General features: G+C 39.3%; 1 protein-coding gene across 1 annotated transcript in view; it reads left to right on the top strand.

Moving 5' to 3' along the window:
* TNIP3 (TNFAIP3 interacting protein 3) overlaps positions 1-14930 on the top strand; it is a gene marked incomplete at both ends in the record, with an annotated part of 57535 nt that overhangs the window by 38219 nt on the left and 4386 nt on the right. Inside the window, 4 exons of the mRNA XM_080343340.1 lie at positions 3210-3338; positions 8418-8534; positions 11485-11610; positions 14341-14499. Coding sequence (XP_080199466.1) covers positions 3210-3338; positions 8418-8534; positions 11485-11610; positions 14341-14499 — 531 coding nt within the window. The remainder of the gene's footprint in view (positions 1-3209; positions 3339-8417; positions 8535-11484; positions 11611-14340; positions 14500-14930) is intronic.

The raw sequence follows: 14930 nt of genomic DNA, 5'->3' as shown, positions 1-14930 counted from the left end.
ACTGGCTGATCAGCTGCTCTCAAGCAGTGTTTGCCTCACCCTGAGAGTGGTTGGGCACCTCTCTTGGGACTCCTTAGGCACTGACTCTTGTGTGGGCATTCACATCTAAAGTTAGATCCCTAACCAGAATTCTCAGCACAGTAAAACCACCAAGCATGTATGTGCCCAATGTATACACAAAACCTGTACCCCATTTCACAAGAACCACAAAGTGTAACACCTCCTATTCTAATTCTGTTTCATGGTGTCATGTACTTCATGACCTTATGGAAGAGTTTCTGGATGGTGCTCTGACAGTCGAGGTTGGGCTCCTCTATAGATAACATGAAACAAACCTGCAAACAAGTGGCAATTGTATCACTTCTGGACTCAGATTAAATGTGCATTAGCTGCTGCAGGAAAAGAAATGCAAAAACCTTAAAATCTTCATAAACAGGACATTCATCTTACTTGCTTATCAGTTATAATATGGTCTTAGCTCAGCATATGCTTGATTTTCAACCACTAGGACAGTTTAGATGTTTTAAAGTAAAACATGTCATTATGTACTTGCTGAATCACTGCCTGTATTTGCAGAGTGTGAAGTCAATGAGTCAATGCAAGACAATATATCTTCCTACTCATATTGCTAAGGTTTTTACTGCTTGCCCTTTAGCATATGAAAAATGGCCCTAGCTACCATTTTGAAAAGGAAAGGATGAGCAGTATGTTGTCCCATTTTTTTTTTTTTACTACACACATGAATAATGAACAAAATAACAATATAATAAAAAAAATCTCTATGGGGCCAGCAACCTGCATGGAAAGTCAGCCTTAGATCAGTGATTTCTTTACAAATTATGTACTCAGCCAGTAAGTGCTTCTATTTACTCTGAATTTATTTACTTTTTGGATGTCATGCAGGGATACAGATCTGCACCTTTACAGATGTAGCTGCTAAAAGCAGAGAATTTTGAATGAATGTAGATTCTAACACCCATGTCAGCAGCTGTGCTAACTCGAGTAACACTATAGTGACCATGGGGCAGGATGAAGAAAAAACAGTTCAGCAGATGTGGAAGTGGCCCAGAATGACAGATCTATTATGGTTAGGGGTTTAGGGCTTTATGTGTTGTTTGTTTATTTATTTATTTCATACAGCAACTAATGTTCTTCATATCTGCATTTGGTTTTATATATATACCTGTGTGTATATATGTATGTTTTTATTTTCTTGAAAGATAGTAACCTTTTTATTTTTTAAATATTTTTCTTACCCCCCTCTAGCCAGGGAGCTGCAACACATGTATAGAGCAACCATCAGAGCAAAGTAAAAAGATGTTTATTCTCTACTCACTTATCTAGTCCAGCAGCCTGACAGTACCTTTTAAATTTGTTTACTCAGAGTGGCAGTTCTCTGGGTACTTTGCTGAGCCATTCAGGAAAAACAGCAGCACCAAACAGTCCTGGAACAGATTACATACTGCTGCTATCTTACAGAGCCATTTAATTTGCTTTTTAATGCATGAGGAGGTGTGACTCTCACAGAATGATAATGTTGTGAACCTTACCTGTCCCTGTGTCCTCTAAGGCCCACGGAGGTATACTAACTGTTTGGGAGGTTTAATTTGTTTTTGTTCTTTCTAGCCATGAGCATGTACCCAGAGACAGTAATTGAAGATCAGCCTAGTCACTGGAAAGTCTTGGTGCCATGACACCTAAGATTCCTTGTCAAATAAGAAGCAATGAGATGTACAAAATAAGGTGGTTCAAAAACCTGAACAAACTGGAAATGTTGTAAATGGCCATGATTCCCAAGGTGTCAGCCTCCAAGAAAGAGAATGTGTGCTAGGAGTTTGGAAAAGGAGGTTGCAAAAGTGGAGAGAAGAACATAGCTAATAGCCTATATAAATTTCAGTATCTTGTTTTTCTTCAGTATCGGAAAACATACATGCTCATGCCAGCCTGAGCTAGCTCTCTGGGTGAGTTCCTATATTTAATGCAGACATACTCTGCTAATCTTGCCTAGTTTGGGGAGAAAATTAAACATTCTACCTAACCTAGAACGAAGGAAAATAAAGCTACCTCACATGTAAGAGAATGTTTTTCAGTGGCTCAGTTAGCACGCAGGGATGCACTTCTCATGAGCCTGAACAATAAATGCCCAGAGTAGCTGGCTGCACAAGGGCTATGGCTGTTGCACAGAAAATAACATTCATATCGTGGCCCAGGAGTGTGATTGTTGGATCTCATTTTTTTAATCACATAAAGGAGCTGCAGAAGAATTTTTAAAATACTTTTTTTTTTTTTTTTTTTTTTTAATTGTAGAAGAAGCCATTCTGTTTCATGTGTCTAAACAGCTTTTGTCTAAGACAGTCTGACAAAAGTGGGCTAGCGAGGAGTGCATTAACCTGGGAGAGAAGGGAGGGAAACTTATACTATGCCACTTGCTTCATGATCTCATTTGGATCTTAGCTCCCTTCACTGTAAATTGAACATAGCCCGGCTGAAAGCAATAGAAAAAGAGAATTAAACTTGAAAAAGTTTGTTAAATCTGTCCTAGTAATTCCTATATTACTCTCTTGAAAGACTAATGTGTAAATCTTTTTGCAAGTAGTTTGCTGCAGTGGCAACAGTGTAGGCACACACACTAGGGAGGGTCAAGCTCAAGTCAACAACAGTGATGAGGTCAAAGACGGTGTATTTTTTAGCCTTGGTTGGTAGCTTGGTAATTCTTGAGCAAGCTGAGACCTGCCTTAACCTCTCATGTTGTGGAAAAACCCCTCAGACTGTGATGCCGAGATCTGATTTTGTCTTTAATGTTGTATGACACTGGGTACAGCTGGGGCTTCAATGGTGTTTAGCCCTGGCCTTACACTATGAGTACGTGAGAGCAGTGCAGGTTTGGGACGATCATCTGTATGGTACCAATCTGCTTGGCCTGCCAGCTTTCTCACGCCTTTGTGCAACTGCAGACTGTAAAGAGTTGGGATTTAGTCTGGTATGTTGTCTCTGTCTTGTCATATGGTGAATGGTCAAAATAATTCCAACAGACTTTATCATATCTGGGTTTTACTAACCATCCGCCTTCCTGTTGCCTTCCTTCCCAGCTGTGTTTGGGACAACAAAAATGCAGCACATCTGCCAGACAGAAGATATGCTGAAAATTGTTTTTGAAAAATGGTTCCATCTGCATTTCAGCAGCATTTATCTGTATTTTTGCATCCCAGAAAGAAACAAAGGTCCTTAGTGAAGCCCTTCGTGAAATGAAGGAAGAGAACAAGATTCTGAAGCAGAAGAATGCCTCAATGATCAGAAAGAAAGAACACTATGAGTGTGAAATAAGTCGTCTCAATAAGGTATGAACAAAAATGAGCCACTGACCATGACCTCTTCCTTTAATTCCCAGGGTCTCTGTTGCCATGCAGTGGCACTACCAGTTGCCCTGGGAGAACAACCTGTTCACAGGAGCAAGCCTGTGGCACCATTAGGGAGCTGGGGATACAAGCAAGCACTTACTTTAGCTAATACCTGTGCATGCTGTTCTTCGGGATTGTGTTCTAAAGGGAAAAATTAAGAGACTCTTTGGCTTCTCCCATGAAACCTGTTTGTCATATCTAAGATCTCCTATGTTCTCCCTCCTTACAACAAAAGGGAAATAACACAAAGATGCTTTCATATGCATCCAGCCAAACATTATGATTAAAAAAAAAAATCAGTCTAAAACCTGTTTTACATATATTCTGTGTTTGAGAATAATGGTGTCTTCTCACAAGACATGCTCCTGTCTTGCTTTTTATGTACATACATATTTATACATATGTTTGTGTATATATGTGTCATTGAGGAAATTGCCATAAAATAGATAAATGGAATTTATTTTTTTCCAGCCAAGGGAAAGTAATAAATGTAACTTTGTTTAATCAAAAGATCACATAAAACAGTGGGTGTTTTCTAGCAATTTTGTATTTCATGGTGAACCACAAACACTTCCTGAGGAAATGCACTGCAGTAACTATTGCTGTGTAACTTTAAGTGATACACAATCTATTGGGCCATTATGTGCAAAAGTCAAGGCAAAAAAGTAACACTGCTATATTAAAAAATATGACAGAATGTATAATCTCTAGCTCTTTTTGTAATTCATTGACAAGATTTGCTCAAAGCAAACTTTCTTTTGGTAACTTTCTTTAGAGGCTCTGTTTGTAAAACAACTTATTTCAATGTTTTATTTTACTGTCCTATCTTACCATGTGGTTGTAACAAAGACGGGGTAAACAGACCATATTTTTCAATGAAACATGAATTTAATGTAACATATTTTCCCATGAGCAATACTTTATTGATTTTTCTGTATATTTGCATTCTTCAAATCTCATATCCTGAATGCAGGTAAGGCTGGAGGGGACCCTCTGTGCCCTTTTAAGTCTAGTCTCCTGCTATTGCATATTCAGTGTATTGAAGTTCTTACAAATTCTCCAAAATAAAATATTTCCTTAAAAATAATTAAGCTCCTTCTACTGTGCTTCTGTTGGAAGGCTGTTCTGGAACTGTAACCCTTCTTTCATTAGATGCTTTCATCTGTTTCAATTAGGCTGAATCTATTCTGGGCAGATGACATTCATTTACTCTCTTGGTAGCTGTGTTGAACAGATCTGCTGTTGAACAGATCTTCACACCTCGTGTGAAGCAGGTCTGTCCTCTCTGTGAAGCAGAACTGTCCTCTAGTGAAAATATAGTTGCTTTCAGGGGCACTTGTTCTTCCCCTATAGCTACAGTGAGTAGTCATACTTTCACTGAAGGACAGTTTAGCTAAGCTGACCCAGGTCTTTAGGTCTTATAAAATACAAATCTGCCTGCTAATATTCATGGTTTTCATCTCAGTCATTTTAGACTCTTTAGTTCTCAGTTTATGGAAGACTTTACTACTTGTTTCTAAGTACAATAACCTTTTTACTTTAAGTACATTAATCTTCTAACTTTTGGCTTCATCTAACTTTGATCCTGACATCCAGAGTGACTAGAGTCTGATTGATCTTACTTTGATGTCTGCAGCATGAAAGTGATGTTGAAATACCATAATAGTTTGCAATGCCATTTCCCAAGAATGTTGTCTTTCCTGTGGCTGTTTCCTCCTTTGCCATATAGTTCAAGCCAAATTTCTGACTTATTTCATAACTTTACTGCAGTGTCATCTCAACTGATATTTAAATAATCAGTTAATAAGAAGCTCTAATGTATTTCCCCTGTTGAGAGTTTTATTTTTTTTATTTTATTTTTTTTTTTATGAAAGACATCATGTTGAAGAGTGCTTTCCTTCATCCCATTTCTCATGTCTGTAAGGCAATTCTGTTCAAAATTTCCTCCCAAGCCTGGCACACTCTTAGGTTAGATCCAGAGGTTTGTAGCTGCATGGACTACTTGTTCTTTTCACAGCTTTGGAAACCAAGTTAGTTATTTTTCAGTCATACGGTCCCATGTTTGATGTTGAAAATTTAAGAAAAACTCTCTGCTGCTTGTCTTGGAATTTCACTTTTCAGATCGCAGTACTTCTGAATGAGTGTTATTTAACACCACACTAAGTTAAGCTGAGTTTAACTCAGTGAACTGTGAGTTCTTTCTCATCTGTAAGTTTTCCTTGCTGTCAGCCATCCTGCCACTGCCACAGTGCTCTGTGTTATCCTTCTTATTGGAAATACTGTCTTCAGTCTTGCTTTTCTGTGTAATGCCTTCCTCCTTCTACTCATGTGTATAGTGAAAAAATATGGTTATATGTATCTATTTTATATTATAGATGTATACATTTTGCATAGTTTTGCAACATACAGCTCAGTGTGACTGTCTTTCTTATGCGGTGCTGTCATCTAAAAGCTACCAAAAGTAATAGCTTTTCTTGGGATTAAATCCATTCTCCAGTTCCTAAAGGCATTTTAATTTTTCTTCTAGAAGTTACTAATCTAGCTGCCTATCAAGGCTTTTCCTAAACATTTTTTTTCATCTTCCTTGAGATATTATTTTCCAGGGACTGGAGTGGATTGGTTGGTTGGTTGTCTAGTACTTTGAATTTTAATGAAGTCGGAATAGCCAAAAGATCTTCAAAAATTGCATATAGGAAATTGCAGAAGGTGCTTAGAAGTTTTCTCAGATTTGCTCATTTGAAGTTTAGCATCCTAGTTACCTATTTAAAATAGCTTATTTACTTTTAATTTGAAATGTCTCATGATCATGTTATTCCCATTTGTCTTTTAAATACAGGGAACAGTAGTATCTTCATTTCTTCCATAAATGACTCTGAAACAGCCCCACCTTTTGTCAGGTCAGTGTGATGGGAATTTTGAAAGAAAAATATTCCTGTTACATCTTTGAGTTATTAGCTTTAGTAGTGCTTAGTTTCTATTTTATACTTGGAACCTCAAGTCTCCTATAATGATATAATTCTCAATAATTTGCTATTGATCTAATAGCAACATTACAGAATTTTACTTTTTTCCCCATACCTAGAACTTCTCAAAATGTCTCTTACAATCTTTCCTTAAAGATTTTGATCTGGTTTTAGTATGACCCTAAACCAATTCAGCTTTATTTGTGCTCTGGTTTCTTACAATTTTGTTTCCAAATGTGATTAAAAAAAAATGCTCACCTTATTTTTCTCTACTCTTAAGCTTTTGAAGATCAAGTTTTCTAGATTTCTTCCCCCCCACCTCCACAATCATAAGATGTAGAACATCCTCAAAAAACCACCCCGAATAAACAAAAAAACCTGAAGGACTGCCCAAATACCTAACAGGTCTTTATCATTATATGATTCTAGGAAGTCAGCTAGAAGAAAAATAGTCAATATAGTGCCATTTGTTCAAGAATCAAGAGGCTTATCAACAGCTTGTGCATATACATACCTCAGCTGTAAAGACAGGTTACCATTTGGTAACATCACCATGGCACTCTAGTGAAGGAGCTTTAACAGAAAACAGACATATAAAAAGTGGGTACAGCAGGTGACTGGGAAAATGGTATGTTGTGAAGGAAGCAGGGCATCAGTTATCTTTGAGTTAGGGCATCTGAAGCACTTTCTTTCGAGAGTGGTCAAGTATTAGAAGAGGTTGCCTGGAGAGGCTGTGGAATCATCCCCCTTGGAGGTGCTCAATACTCAGTTGACAGGCCCTGAGCAACTTAATCTCCCTGGCTCAGTGCTGAGCAGGTTCTTGGACATCCAGAGGTCTCCTGTGTTCCAGATGAGTCTCGTAACTCTGTCCTTGTCAGCGAGATTGAGATGTATCCCATGTAGGCAGGGGGAAGAGTAGTACACCCAGCAAACCACACACCTGGGAAAGGATCTGGGCTGCAGTCAGCCAGGGAATGTATCATACGTACAGCAATACTGTCAGACTTCACTGATTCTTGCTGCTGCTGGCGATCCATGGCCAACTTAAATGCCCGGGTGAAACGTGTTTAGATTATTTATTTTACTATTTGTGCAGAGCACTGCAATGTGCTAGTCCTTGGGTTACTTTAGATACTAGTTTTCCTGCTCGGCCACTTCCTTCTCTGCTTCTTCCCCCTCCAAATTATCTTGCCTCCTTCCCTTATGACATGAATGGAGTGTGGCCAGCAAGGGGGAGATGTTAACTGAGTCCATATCTTATGTAAAAGACACTGAAAAGTACTGAATAGTCTAAAAATAGAATATACCATATGTATACCATGTGGTCATAGACAGTGTGTAAGAGTGATTTAAAATTTTTTTCCAGTCCAAGGAAGAGCTGTGTGATACTGCTACAAGTAAATAAAACCTGCCAAGAACTATGGCAGAATTTGACTGAAAAATGAGTAAGAGCATTATCAGTGTAGTGTGTGTATTCATAACTCCCTCTAGTGACGAGCCTTAGAGACTACATTACTTCCTCTTGACTGGAGGTTTTACTTCAGTTTCAGTTAAAGAAATTTGCACGCTTATTGCAAAAATGTGTCAGCCTGACTTTACTATAGACACATTTTTAGACCATCTTTGAATATTGCTTTTATGTTCCTGGGTTTTTGGTTTTCTTGCTTTTGGCCTCAACTGAGTTTAGACTCCTGTCTTTGTTTTTCCCAAATTCTGACTTGCACAGAGAAATGGTGTATATGAATGAGATTTGCAGCTGTGATTTCCACAGGTAAATGTTGTTTATAGTTATAAGTAAAAGCATAGTCCTCTAAACAACATTGTCTCAAATTCATGAATGTAGTGTGGGCGCTTTGAAAATTTGGACCTGGTCATGAATATATGATATTCATGGGTTTTATATCTAATGTACATAGTTGAAGCAACTGCAACTTGGTCCATAAGTTTGTGACTCAATCTAATCTGTTTATTTAGAGAGAAAACAGTTTAATACATTAAAGAGACTTTTTTGATGTAGTGAATCTCTGTTTACTAATTTTGATATTTGACATTTCAGGCCCTTCTGGATGTGTTGAAAAAGCAGCACTCACCTGTTCTTGGGACTCCTTCAGAGAAGGATGACACGAACGGCCTTGAAGACATGAAAATCCAACTTGAAGTTCTTAGACAGCAGGTGAGAACAGCTGGAATTCAGACTGGATGGATTTCATGCAGCACAATTTTGCCCTGTCCCCTAAGAACAATGCCTGGTAGACTTGATATAATATAGAGCTTTTGAAAGGAAGAACCACTTGAAGTGTGGCCTGTTCAAATGATGTTTCCTAAGATGCTGTCATCACAGCAACATCCACAAAGTGAAACTGAGTCCTTGCAGAGGACTGGAGAAAGGCCTTGTGTAGGACTTGAAGCAGCAGAATGGCTCTTGGGACTCTTGAAGAGATGTCCCGTCAGCTCTCTGCTAGGGGATGAATTTCATCTAGAGGTAACACCAAACTTCATGAGTTGCTGACAAATCTGTTGCCTGTGTTGTCTTCTCCTTTTTTCTCAGAAGTTGAAATTGTAGCAAATTATCTAAGAATCCTGGTCTTGGAAAACCAATGTGTTGGCATTGCAGTTGTTCAAAGTGTAAGGCAAAACATTGAATCTGTAACCTGCATAGCAGCCGCTATAGAGAAGTGTATTTATTATTCTTAATCTTCTTTCTGTGCAATTCAAGTGCTTTGTGCACTCTTTTTCTTTCCATATGAAAAAATCTGTTTAAAAACACAATACTTTTCAGATAATTTTACCTTTTAGATCTGTCATTCTGGACAGTGTTAGGGTTAATGTTATTGACACACAAATGGATGTGATCAAAATGGGAATTTTATTCAATGGGAATAAAATACTTGTTTCTGTCACGTTTGACAGTGGAGCCAGATTTTGTTCTCAAATGTAATGCTTGCCACATGCTGGAGAATAAAATCCTGCACTAGATTGTACAGTAATGAATTATTTCATTCTACACAATAAAATAGAGTAAACCATTTTTTTCCCCAGAATTCTCATGGGGTAACCATTTTATGAATGTCTTTTTCTAGTTGTATAAATCAGTAGAGTGAGCCCAGACTTCCTTCTGCACGAAATGGAGCAGAAGGCTTTAACTGTATGGAGAAGGGACTCTTGGGACAAACAGCGGTGTGACAGAGTCTCATTAGAGCTTGGCTGTCATCAGCCCATCGCTGGCCACTGCAGAAGAGATGAAGGCATTAATTCCTTGGAAGGTGTCCTCCTCTTTCTCAAGGCAACTGAGAAAACAGCAAAACTGTGAAAATGTTGGTTCTCTTGCAGCTTCAGCAGATCGTACAGCTGGGAAGCGGGAGGGAGGTGGGACAGCAGAGAGGGAATCAGGAGAGAAGAAATGAGGAAATACTGAAGGGAGAAGCATATAGGTGGACAGGGATGCAAGAGACCTGGATTTCTGCAAATGACAGCTTTGCCTCTGCTTCAGAGGGTCAGGGGCACTCATGTCTCCTTTAGGCACAGGCTGTGGAGCCGAGTGCCCATGCAGCCACGCAGAAAGTCTTTGTTCATTTTACACAGTGTTATTCAGGAATAGCTGTGACAGATAAATTGTGAAAATAATTTGTAGAACCCCGTGTTGACTTTTTTCTTCTCCTGAGGCATTAACAACTCTCTAATCCTGTGAAGTCATAGTGCTGCTGCCAGCAAAAGAAAACGGCATCTATATGATGAACAAGGCATGACCCACAACATGGAAGTTCTTTGGTGAGATTTAGTGACCAATTGAGAGTACAGGAAAGGACCTCTGAAAGTTCTGGTGGTGGTTCCAACCCCAATGTGCGTTTGCTGTTGTTTGTCAGTAGAAGCACCATCAACCTTCAGCTTCTTACCAGCTGGATGCCTGTCCATTAGCTAAAGAACGAAGCCTGTCAGCTTAATACCAATTAATTTACAGATTTGTGGTTTGCTTCTGAATCTGTGTACTTGCTGCCTGTGCTTCTGGTGGTCAGGTATTTTTTTAATGGGATGAAGCACTATGATTCCTGGTGACATAAGAGCTAAGCCATTGCATCCTTCAGTATTTGGAAGGCAGCTTATCTTTCAGGGACAGGATCAAACCTCTATATTTTCAGTTTGAATTGTGTATATAACGTTTCCCTCTGCTTCTAAACTGCAGTGGGTAGACTCTTTGGGCTGCAGTTTGAGAGGATGAATTGGAGTTCTGTATTGCAGACAAGAGGTAGATGGGCTAATTATTTTTTTCCACATGTAGTTTCTAACATTTGGGGCTCAATAGCCTCCTACAGTTGTTTTTGGTTTTTTCTTTTTCACAGTGCTCCAGCCAAGGTCTAAATTCCTTGACCATACTGACAAGTCCCAGTCTTCTGGTCGCTGATATGTGACCATGGCTCTAAATACTCTCACTTCTTCTGCACAGAATAGTGCTTTGGGCCACATCTTAGACAATAAGCACAGTGGGTAGGATAAAGCTGCAGACAATTATGGAAAAATGTAAAGCAAAGAAGGCTTAAAGTCAGTCTTGTCACATTGGTATTTGATAGGCTATAAAATGTCAGGACATTATTTGATGATATTGGTTCATCGTTAGGTTGGATAAGGTGTTAATATCTGTCAGACTGCATGCTACAAGTCAGTTTTTCATGTTGTGCCAGCACCTGCCATCTCCACCAGATGCTAACTCCTTGCATCCAAGGTACAGAGGGGAGATTAAAGTGCTCATAATTGAAAAGAAAACTGGAAAAAAAAGTGTTAGTAAAATGTTCTACTACTGTTTATCACTTTAAAAGATTTATATATTTATTATTTGCTATCTTATTTATAAGAATATTTAAAACTGATGTCTGCTAGACAAATTACAAGGGTGGTGTGGACTGTTTTGACTGACAGGTGTCATTGGAGAATAGCCATTGCTTGTCACTTTTTATTGGTGTTAAAAAGATGAGGGAAGCTTTTAATTACAGGATTGTAAAGAGAAGGGATCCTTTTGCAAAGTACCCTACTACTTGGCCAGTGTTTAAAAAACAACCAAACAACAAAGTGGATGAAAATTTCCATTGTGCCTCTGCTGAATTTCACATACTCGATCATCATGATTGCAGGTACAAATATATGAAGAAGACTTCAGAAAGGAGAGATCTGACAGAGAACGACTTAATGAGGAGAAAGAAGAATTGCAGAAAATAAATGAGAGATTACAGTCTCAACTGAGTAAACTAAACTGTCAGGTATGAATCAAAAGAAAGCTTCCATTGCTGGCACATATGTATTTTATGTTTATTTTCTCACTTTCTGCACAACTCAAGGCTTTCTGGCTTCCATTAATTGACATTGGATTTTATATGAGGTCACCACCTGGGGTGAAATCATTCCGAAGCAATGCAGTAAGAAGACGAGAAATGATTAGAGACTACTTCCAAATTAAGAAGATGAAGGGAGTGTTTATTGCAAAAACTCTTCAAACATGTTCTGAAATGGAGGGGGAACCAAAAACAAATCAAGAAGATTGTTGGTTGTTTCACTGGCACTTGATGTAAGAGTTGTAACATCAAACCAGCTTTTGAAATAAAAAGCTTCTGTAATGAATTCTGACTTCTGCTTTGGGATTACAGAGTAATGCTAATATCACTGAGGAAAAAAAAAACAACTTGTCTCCATCCAAATTAGCTGAGCAGCCTCTGTAATAGTTTATTTGTTGCGACATCCTTTTTATCTCATTGCAGTAGTGTCAGGATTCTGTTCACAGACATTCAGGAAGCCAAAGTAAAATCACGGCATGCAAAACTCTGAGCTTTCTCAATACCCTTTAAAAATGATGTAATTTTGAGGTTTTCTGTCTTGACAAAATTGTGCAATGTTTTAAGAGAACAACTGATTCCCAAAGTGTTCTGTGATGATTTATTGTGCCCTCCAACATTGTGAAGCAGAAACTTCAGTACTGACTTATTCTCAACCAACCCATGCATCGAAACTAGTAGGGTCTTGCAACAGGATCAGAGTCCAGGTGCTGAAAATGGCCCCTCTCTCCCATCACCTTCAGCTGGAGTGCAGAGCAGGTTGAGTGTCCTGGCTGACACCAGGCACTGCTGCAGTAGAGCCTCAGGCTAGTCAGTCTTTAAGGCTACTTGGAAACATTGCAAGTACACAAATAGCGGTACAAGAGGGAATGCCATGATTGCCACTCAGGGCATCCCAGTCTTGTAGAAATACCTCGACAAATCGGTTAGTATTGCATACAGTATCCTGTAGGTATATTTCCTCCACCCACCAGCCCACTCCTGTGTGGTTCAATAAGGCAAAGAATATTTTTGTAGGGGATAGAGTACTCAAAGATGCCTTTTTCCTCTATATTTTTGCATTGTCTAGAGACTATGAAAAACTGAATTTCTTAAACAACTCCAACTGGTCAATGCACTCTATGAGAACCTCTCACAGCAGTGACAGTAGAGAGCAGGACTAAAAATGGGGCTAAAAGGCCTTTCCCGCTCCTCACCAGCTGCTCTAGATCAGGAGAAATGCCAACTGCAATGTACATGTACAACATACCCAAAGGGCTGTACAAGTGCTGTGTAATGTGTATATACAATTTGACTGTCCCTGCATTTCGTTGACAGGAACGGCTTTGGATACAGCTTTTGAGGGGTTGATTTATTAGGCTGAATATTTCATTTCTACATAGGTTAAGACCTCTTTGAAAGCAAAAGAACAACTAGAAAGGCAGTTAGAGCAGCTGATATGCTTTTATTTTCCTGTGCCTGTTTGTTGGATGTCACTGAAATGCTGGTCCTCAGATGCACTGAGGCATTATCTCAATTTCTTACCACTCCTGGCACCTCCTTCTGTTTGTCAGTCACCAAAGCCACTGGCAGTAGGTATGGTGGGAAGAGCTGAAGGGTTTGAGCTCTTTACATCTTGAGAACAAGCGCCCTTCTTCCTTCCTTCCTTCCTCCTCTCTTAGCCTGCCAGAGAAGCAGCTCTGTAACTGGAAATTAGCAGCAGGACAGATGCTGGGACTTGTTGGTGTGTTCTTGTGGAGATGGAGGATGCTGGAGTTGTGCCCGAGGCTCACCTGCATAAGGAGGCTCAGCAGCAGGCTTTTTAGCTATCCTCTGTGCACGTTTAATGGCAGTTGCTGACCTAAATTTGTTCCACAGATTATCTGTGGCTATGGGCAGAAGAGAGAGAACAAGCAGGGTGTGAATTTGCAGTGCCTCAGCTGCTCCACGGCATTTGACGCTGTGCAATTCCTCCTTTTTCACAGAGCACTGCCTTGCCTCTACCACCACACACACAGGCAATCACTGCCGAATAGTTGGTGCACTGGGAGTTTACACTGGAAATCTTGTTTGTCTTTTCCTGGCTTGGGATTTGATTAAACAGAGCTTGTGAAGGATTTTAAATGTGAGAGGAGCCATATAGAATATTTATCGGTTTGTTTTCTTAAGTCAAATTATTTAGTTGTGACACTTCTTTTACCCTTCCCTGTTCTGTCCTTAGGCAAGTTCCCATTGACTGCTGGGAGACAGAAGGTCAAAGAAAAGGCAGACGCAATTCTTGAGGCCATCAACTTTGGTCCTTTACCAAAATTATTAATTTTTCTTATTATGCAAGTGCCTGTTCGTGTAGTTCTATTTCAAACTACTGAAAACAACTATGTGACACGAAAATGTTTCTTGAATGTAGAAAACGCCCAGAAAAGTGCTTGCTGTATCTTGAAACTAATATTTACTCACATAAAAAGTGTCAAGACTCTGGCATGGCATAAGTCAGCTTTCTTAAATATATTTTTAAATCCTGAACAGTCTGATGGAGCTAAATGAGTAGCATTACGACACATGCTGAGAGAGGAGGGTTTCTTCCCTGTTACTTTTTACTGATGAATTTGTACATGAATATTCTGCTGCTCATAATCTCTCACTACTAACGAATTTCTTCTTGCTTTCCTTATTTTTTAACAGACAAAAGACCTCCCAGTACAGTCTGAGAGGCCCAGCTACCCACCTTCGCTCTTTCTTTCACCGTGTGTTAATTATGGGAGCTGTGGACTTATTCTTCCCTATCAAGATCCTCAAGCACACCCAGCATCTCGTAGGCCCCACGGGCAGCAGCAGCACTCGGTAAGGTGTCCACTGTCTCCCATTTCACAAGGGCACTGGTTTTTCTCACAGCATCATGACCACAGGAGAATAGCATGGTGCTGTCACAGTGCCATCCTCACCAGTAAATAAATCTGTTGTTTCCCAGTTCGTTATTGGTTCCATATAAAGATTTTTGTACTGGTTTTAGAATTAGCCTTAGGTCTGGAACAGCCTTCCTGATCTCTTTGCAGTCTCTCTTCCCTGGCTATCTGCAAATCAGTGCATAACCAACAGAAGCCTGTGCCCACAGAGGAAAAATTGCAGGAATTTAAATACATGGTTGATGATTTACTTTGGCAAATGTTATTTACTTATACTATCACTAAGAATAAAAAAAGATATTATTATACATTTGTTTTCAATTATATTGATGGTCATTCCTTAGTCAAAAAAATAAGGTTGGACTCTCA

This window comes from Nesoenas mayeri, assembly GCF_963082525.1.
Source record: "Nesoenas mayeri genome assembly, chromosome: 4".
In the NCBI taxonomy this organism is placed as follows: Eukaryota; Metazoa; Chordata; class Aves; order Columbiformes; family Columbidae; genus Nesoenas; species Nesoenas mayeri.
This window is presented reverse-complemented; position numbering and strand designations above follow the sequence as displayed.